This window comes from Etheostoma spectabile, chromosome 9 (genome assembly GCF_008692095.1).
Source record: "Etheostoma spectabile isolate EspeVRDwgs_2016 chromosome 9, UIUC_Espe_1.0, whole genome shotgun sequence".
NCBI classification, from domain to species: domain Eukaryota; kingdom Metazoa; phylum Chordata; class Actinopteri; order Perciformes; family Percidae; genus Etheostoma; species Etheostoma spectabile.
Window position 1 is genome coordinate 33,487,554 of NC_045741.1, and position 8,743 is coordinate 33,496,296.

General features: G+C 45.9%; 1 protein-coding gene across 2 annotated transcripts in view; it reads right to left on the minus strand.

Annotated features, from left to right (window-relative positions):
- The window catches only part of LOC116695359 (Fc receptor-like protein 5), a 21,105-nt gene that overhangs the window by 8,311 nt on the left and 4,051 nt on the right, over positions 1-8,743 (minus strand). For both annotated transcript variants that reach the window (XM_032525577.1, XM_032525576.1), the window contains exon 3: positions 118-378. In XM_032525577.1, coding sequence (XP_032381468.1) covers positions 118-378 — 261 coding nt within the window. The remainder of the gene's footprint in view (positions 1-117; positions 379-8,743) is intronic.

Sequence of the window (8,743 nt, forward strand, 5' to 3'; positions counted from 1 at the left end):
GCTGTGGGATAAATAAAGTATTATCTTATCTTATCTCTTACACACAGTGAGTGCTTGCATTTAGAATTTAAAAGACAGACTCATAGATTGATTGATGGATTAATTATCTGATCTTACCAGTGACAGTGATGTTGACGATGTTACTGGTTGCTCCCTGACTGGACTCACACCAGTAAACTCCACTGTCCGATGGGAAGATGTGGGTGATGACACAGGAAGAGCCATCAGATCTTCCCCAGTGGTCGCACTGAGTCATGGGTTCTTTTGTGGTGTTCCTCCTCAGAGTCCATCCAGCAGAGCTGTCGGCCTCCTTGCAGCTCAGAGACACAAACGTCCAGCTGAAGAACTGAGAGCTGCTGGGAGTTACAGTCAGAGAGGCTAGGGGGGGAGGGGTCGACATGATGCGGTGGTTAAAAATAAAATATCAATACGTTTTCACGTTTCACATCCCCTTGAATGATTGGACACGAGCGGCAGGATGTAGAACTGTGTGTGTGCAGGTTTGATAAATATCATTCTTCACACATTCACCAATTTGTTCTACACATGCTTTGATAAATGAGGCCTAGGGCAAAACCAACAACAATCTAAATTTGAACACTTGTAGTATACGTAGAAGTAAGAAAGCCCCTTTTTACCACATGAAGTCTATCCCTTAAATGTTCAGGAACATGGGGTCATGTGTAAATGGGAACAAGAAACTATTATACTTGCAAACTGTTCTAACCAAATATTCAGGGAAATATTTGCCTCAAATTTTCCACCTCAAGGCCTGGCAACATTCCAGGGAAAAGGCCTGAAAGGCTGTTTTGGGAATACATGCAGTAACATTGCAGTTGGCCTGATGAAAGACACCCCCCTATGTTAAAATACAGGGGGCATAAGTATACACCCCCCTATGTTAAAACTCGTCAAGATCGACCTCAGCCCGTTGGAGGGCGGTTGCCATGGAGAAGGGTAGGTCATTTCCTGTCAGAAGACATTTCAGGGTACATTATCTGCAGGTGTACGTTTATATGCGGGTACATTTATTGCATCACGAGTTTGATATTCCGCACATGCCTCTATCTACACAGTGCTATGGGGAGTAAAGTCTGGGTACACCCAGGTGCTTTTCTGGATAGAGAAAAAAAAAACCCTCTGGTTGTTTTTCCATTTTCTTTTAAAAACCAATCGATCGTTTTGGGTGCGCGACAGCGGCTCTGCAGAATCGTCTCGAAGGACTTGTTGGTGAAAATTTGCTCCGCGCAGAAGAAACTTACATCCCATATTACAGAAGTCACTGTCGACACAATACGTAGCAAGAGCTTAATCAGCGGCATTGGTCTACACCGCCATGTATCTCTCCACCAGTTGGTTCTCCGTGGGACCTTGTCCAAGCAATCATAACCAATCAGTCCCAAAACATTCCAGTTAGAGGAAGAAAAAAACGTGAACATATTCTTTGTAATCTTTACAACCATTTCGCTTGTTTGCACCATCCAGTTTTCTTCAAAACTTGATATTTTCAGCAGCGTTGAGTTGCTAGCCCGGAGTTAATGGGGGTGACGTATCAAACCGATTTGAGAACGGTACACGCAGAGAAAGGAAAAGTGAGTGATGAAGTTTGACTCGGCTTATCCTGGATATTACTTTCTTGATCCTGACTAACATGTTTAAACAGTATTAAACAAGCTTAATTTACCTGGGGCCTGCGTCGATATAAAGAAACCATGAGGAAAGTGGGATGCAATACGGACTGAACACCACCAGGTGGCCCACACCAGTCTGAACACACATTAAGGTGGTGGTGGTCTGAGGTGGGGTTCTCTGAGGTCGGGGGCGGGTGCAGGTCTGTGCCAGAGGGAGGGGCCGGGACGTGGGGATACCTGTGACAGAATCACACCTGGTGGAAAATCTGGATGAATTAACTCCTGAAACCAGGTGGGGCAAACACACCGCAACTTAATGAAACACTTATAAATTTGAGTATCACCTGTGACCTGAGACCCTTAAAGTAGACACACACACACCACACACACTGAAAGCTGTAAGTCTTCGGGTAGCTGTGCAAGAGAGATCTCAATCCTCTCAATCAGACAGAGACGGAGAGTTTGAGTAAGATGTCAATGCGAATAGGAGCAGGAGCAACTTGTTATGTATTCTGGATTCATATTTGTCATTTTGACTGTATGCCCCCTACCCCCAGGTTGCCTTCGAGCTCTCTGACTATACGGTAATTCCTCTACTATGCAACACGTGAGTTGCGTGGTTATGACACAATCTTAGCCTTTTTTATAAAAAGTCTGCTACTGAGCCATAACGGTGAGCTACAGGGTAATGGAGCCTTTTATTGCATGTTGTGTTCTATTGAAATAAACCAAAACAAATAGAGTCTTTAAACGTTCAGATGTAAGTTATTCCAAAATGGGCTCCAAGGAAGTAACACTTTGCGGAGGTCGCGTTACCCCTTGGATCTCGAACATGCCCCGGCTCTCTCCTGCAGTGGTTTTTTGTGTGCATTTTTTTTGGGGGGTTTGTGTGCTTTTCTTTTTGCATCGTTCTATATTGACCGTTGTTTGTGTATTTGGTTGTGTTTGGACATTTTCTTAATGTGCTTGCGTATTGTTATTTAGGTTGTGTTTCATTAAGTTGCGGTGCGTTGGCCCCGTCGGCCACACGTACACGGTAACTTCCTCACCTGTGACGGGAGACCCAGCTGGATGGAGATTCTCCAACACCGCTGTGCAGCATTGTAGAGGCACTTATCAGACTGGAAGCACCGCTGATGTTCTGTGCTGGCAGCCTCGTCTGATGAAGGAGCCATCTCTGTATGTAGAAGCAGCGGGTGGTTGGAGGACAACTTTGTTTTTTACAGTGCGGGTGACATCTGTCCTCCATCACAGGGAGACAGGACCTCTCAGGATCACTGCCACCTGAACACAGAAGAAAAAAAGCCGGGGTTGAGCTTGTGGATGTCAAATTCTTGATTAACTTCAAAGTCATTAAGAACTCAATAGTGACAGGACATTGTGAACATGACATCTTTGCCATCACAACTAGAGTGCGGATCGGGCCGGATTTTTCTGTCCGAGCCCGGCCCGCGACGACAGAGCAGTAACGAACCACCCGAGCGCCGACACAGTTAAAAGCATTTGTTTCTCATACTAATGACAATGTACATTTTGTTTGTGTGAACTTTTATTAACCAATAGTAGGAAGGCATTGGGAAATGTCAACAGATGAGCGCATCAATGCCACGGGGCCAAGCTCCATTACCCCCATAATAAGTGTTTTTAAATTCAAGGTTCAACGCCTATCGCGCTGATGTGACCGAGACCGACCCGAACCCGAGCATCCTTTAAAATCTGTCCAACCCGGCAGGCCGTCGGGTACTGTCGGGCTCCAGCGGCTCGGGTGGGTATCCTCCTCTAATCACAACACAATTTCAACATCAGAGGCATAGGACATCATCATGCACCTCAATATGAACACAAACCAACACCATAATAATCACCTAAACTACACAATGCGCCATATGAGTTAGGACTCACAACCTCCTCCATGGCCTGTGTGCAGGTGGTCAAAGGCTGTGGAAAATAAATACAAATTCTGTCCAATAAAAAAGCGACCGCCATGAGGTGTCTTTCAGTGTTTGGTGCGTTGACAAGTGTAGTTGGAGGGAACCAAACCAAATGACAGAATGTTACACAAGTGACTGCAACTCCGCCCTGAGCACCGAGTCCAACGATATAGGTGTGAAGAGCCCTAAAATAGAGGAAGGTGTTACTGTTAGTTCTTGGTGCGGTGAACAATGCAGCCTGTACTTAACAGATTGACTCTGCTCTCACCTAACATCTTCACACCCCCAGCCCCTCTTTACACCTCCTGGCCTTCTCCTCTCACACCTACATCCTCAGCCTGCCACTTCAACGACCCACATCAACAAGGAACCAACCGCTCTCCACCCTCTCCACGCTCATCAGTTCACCCACCACCCTCTACCCTCCTGAGACCCTCACCTCCACACAACCACACACCACCAGTCATCCTCAATCACTTCTCCATAACAGGTGATCAGGTGAGAAGTCAATGCAAGAGATCAAGGCAAGGAGGCCAGGCCCCGGGCGGCATTCAGCCCAGTCTCCTCAGGGGACTGTGCTGACCAGCTCTGTGGTTGTCAGGCATATGTCACCTGAGCCGAGCTGGAGAAGTCCCAGCCTGTGGAAGACTCCTGTGTGGTCCGTACCGAAGCCCGCGCACCAAAGACCTAACACTTCAGGCCGTTGCCCTGACTTCTACCTGCCTGAAGACATGAGAGGATCACCTGCTCGTACACCTTCGCCACCCTGGTGGGCACACCAGTGGACCCCTGCAGTTTGCTTACAGTCTGGGATTGGCATGCGCTGGCGAGCAGTGACTACACTGCTGCACAGAGCGCTCACCTGGGGCCGGGAGACTGTGAGAGCATGGTTTCTTGAATTCTCCGTGTTTAACAACCATCCAGCCGCTGCTCAGAGGAAGATGGAAGAGTGCTGGAGTGCGACCAACACCGGGCTGCATGGACTACGGAATACTCTACACACAGACCCAGTATGTGAGGCTCCATACTGTGTGTATGATGGGCACATGCAGCACAGGTGCCCTCAGGGTTCGGTGCTCTCCCCTTCCTTTTCACCTCTACACCTCGGGACTTTCACCCCAAACACCACCCACTTGCCACACCACGAAGTTCTCAGACACAGCCGTTGTGGGTTGTGTTCATGAGGGAACGATCGGAATACGGTCGGTTATCAAGGACTTTGTCAGCTGGTGTGAGCTCAACCAGCTCCCAGCTTAACACAGCAAGACAACGGAGATGATAGTCGATCAGGAGGAAAACATCCCCTTTCACCGGTGAGCATCCAGGGATCGGACATTGTGATTAGTGGAGAGCTACAAATTCACTGGGTGTTCACCTGAACAATAAACTGACGGACTACCACACCAATGCGCTTCTACAAAGGGCCAGAGTCGCTCATCTGCTGAGGAGACTCAGGTCCTTGGGGGTGTCAGGACTCTCGCAGGACCTTCTATGGGTCTGTGGTGGCATCTGCCATCCTCTATGCTGTGGTCTGCTGGAGGGGGGGCAGCTGAGACGGGACGGGAGCAGACTCAATAGACTGATCGAGGCAAGCTCTGTCATGACCATCTATCTGGACCCCATAGAGAAAGTAGGGGAGAGAGGAGGAGTTAGCCAAGTGAATCCATCATGGACAACACCTCGCACCCCTACATGACACGGTGGGGTCCCTGAGCAGACTTCAGCAGCAGATGTTCCTCCCCCCCCCCTCTACATGACTCTGTGGGGTCCCTGAGCAGCTCTTCAGCAGCAGACTGATACCCCGTGTCAAGAGGAGAGGGTACCGCAGGTCCTTCATCCCGGTCTCTGTCAGACTACACACACCGGCACTACATAAATGTTGTAGTTTCTCTCTGTTTTATTTAATCTCACACATCCCTGTATCTTTATCTGTATATTATTTTTTGATAACAAGTACTATTGTACATATATTTACAATTATTCATGGTCACTGGTGAATATAACTATATTATTGGGTTACCCACTTTGCTTATAACTTAATACATATTCAGTTTAATTTTAAAGTACTTACTTACACGCAATACGTTTTTTGTGCTATGGCAACCGCACTTTGCTTTACAAAACCTTTATAGGACGCCACTTTACTCAGGCTACCTTCTGCACACTGTCTATTGTTTGCCTGTTCTTGTGTTTATACTTTGCTTTTATGTTGAGAATGCTACTGACTAAGGAATTTCCCCGCTGTGGGATAAATAAGTATATCTCTTATACTCTTCAACACAGTGAGTGCTGGCATTAGAATTTAAAAGACAGACTCATAGATGATTGATGGATTTAATTATCGATCTTACCAGTGACCGTGATGTTGCCGAGTTATGGTGTGCTCCGGACTGGACTCACACCAGTAAACTCACATGTCCGAGGGAAGATGTGGGTGATGACACAGGAAGAAGTCATAGATCTTCCCCAGTGGTCGCATGAGTCATGGGTTTTTTGTGGTGTTCCTCCTCAGAGTCATCAGCAGAGCTGTCGGCCTCCTTGCAGCTCAGGACACAACGTCAGCTGAAGAACTGAGAGCGCTGGGAGTTACAGTCAGAGAGGCTAGGGGGAGGGGTCGACATGATGCGGTGGTTAAAAATAAAATATCATACGTTTTCACGTTTCACATCCCCTTGAATGATTGGACACGAGCGGCAGGATGTGAACTGTGTGTGTGCGGTTGATAATATCTCTTCACACATCCCCCAATTTGGTCTACACATGCTTTGATAAATGAGGCCTAGGGCAAAACCAACAACAATCTAAATTTGAACACTTGTAGATACGTAGAAGTAGAAGGAAAGCCCCTTTTTACCACATGAAGTCTACCCTTAAATGTCAGGAACAGGGGTATGTGTAAATGGGAACAAGAAAAATATTATACTGCAAAATGTTCTAACCAAATATTCAGGGAAATATTTGCCTCCAAATTCCACCTCAAGGCCTGGCAACATCCAGGGAAAAGGCCTGAAAAGCTGTGTTTGGGAATACATGCAGTAACATTGCAGTGGCTGAGAAAGACACCCCCTATGTTAAAACAGGGCATAAGTTACACCCCTACTGTAAAATACAGGGGGCATAAGTATACACCCCCTCGTTAAAAACAGGGCTAAGTCACCCCCTATGTTAAAATACAGGGGCATAGTATACAGCCTAGTAAACTAAGGGCAGTACACCCCCTATGTAAATACAGGGGCATAAGTATAACCCCTATGTTAAAATACAGGGGGCATAAGTATACACCCCCTATGTTAAAATACAGGGGCATACAGTATACACCACCTATGTTAAAATACAGGGGCATAAGTATACCCCCCTATGTAAATCAGGGGCATAGTATACCCCCCTAGTTAAATACAGGGGCATAAGTATACCCCCCTATGTTAAAATACAGGGGCATAAGTATACACCCTATGGTTAAATACAGGGGACGGCCCCCATAAGGCATATACACCCCCTATGTTAAAATACAGGGGCATCAGGTATATACACCCCCCTATGTTAAAATACAGGGGCATAAGTTACACCCCCTATGTTAAAATACAGGGGCATAAGATAACCCCCTATGTAAAATAAAGGGGCATAAGTATACACCCCCCTATGTTAAATACAGGGGCATAAGTATACAACCCCCCTAGTAAAATACAGGGGATAAGTTACACCCCTATGTTAAAATACAGGGGCATAAGTTATACAACCCCTATGTTAAAATACAGGGGCTAAGTATACACCCCCCTATGTTAAAATACAGGGGGGCATAAGTATACACCCCCTATGTTAAAATACAGGGGCATAAGTATAACCACCCTATGTAAAATACGGGCATAAGTATTACACGCCCCTATGTTAAAATACAGGGGCGATCAAGTATACACCCCCCCTATGTTAAAATACAGGGGCCTAAGAGACACCCCCATGTTAAAATACAGGGGCATAAGTATACACCCCCTATGTTAAAATCCAGGGGCATACGGATACACCCCCTATGTTAAAATACAGGGGCATAAGTATACACCCCACTAGTTAAAATTACAGGGGCATAAGTATACACCACTCTGTTAAATAGAGGGCATAAGTATACACCCCCATGTAAAATACAGGGGCTAAGTATACACCCCTATGTGTAAAATACAGGGGGCATAAGTAACACCCCCCTAGTAAATAACAGGGGCAGTATACACCCCCTATGTTATACAAAATACAGGGGCATAGTATACACCCCCCTATGTAAAATCAGGGGCATAGTATAACCCCCTATGTTAAAATACAGGGGCATAAGTATACACCCATGTAATAATAGGGGCTAAGTAACCCCCCTATGTTAAATCAGGGGCATAAGTATACACCCCATGTATTAAATACAGGGGGATCATAAGTATACACCCCTCCTATGTTAAAAATACAGGGGGGATAAGTATCCACCCCCCTATGTTAACAGGGGCATAGTAATACACCCCTATTGGTAAAATACAGGGCATAATAGTATCCCCCCGATGTTAAATACAGGGGCATAAGTATACACCCCCTATGTAAAATACAGGGGACTAAAGGTATACACCCCTATGTTAAAATACAGGGGCCTAAGTATCCCCCCTATGTTCAATTACAGGGGCATAAGTATACACCCCCTATGTTAAAATAAGGGGCATAAATATACACCCCTATGTTAAAATACAGGGCATAAGTATACACCCCCTATGTAAAATACAGGGGGATAAGTATACACCCCCTATGTTAAAATAAGGGGCCATAGTATACCCCCCCTATGATAAAATACAAGGGGCCATAGTAGTACACCAACCCTATGTTAAATGCAGGGGATAAGTTACACCCCTATGTTAAAATACAGGGGCATAAGTATACACCCCCCTATTGTTAAAATGCGGGCGACAAGTATACACCCCCTATGGTAAAATACAGGGGGTATAAGTATACACCCCCTATGTATAAATAATACAGGGGGCATAAGTATACACCCCACTATGTTAAAATACAGGGGCATAAGATACACCCCCCCATGTTAAATACAGGGGGCATAAGTATACACCCCACCTATGTTAAAATACAGGGGATAAGAACACCCCTAGTTAAAATACAGGGGCATAAGTATACACCAGATGGTAAAATACAGGGGGCATAAGT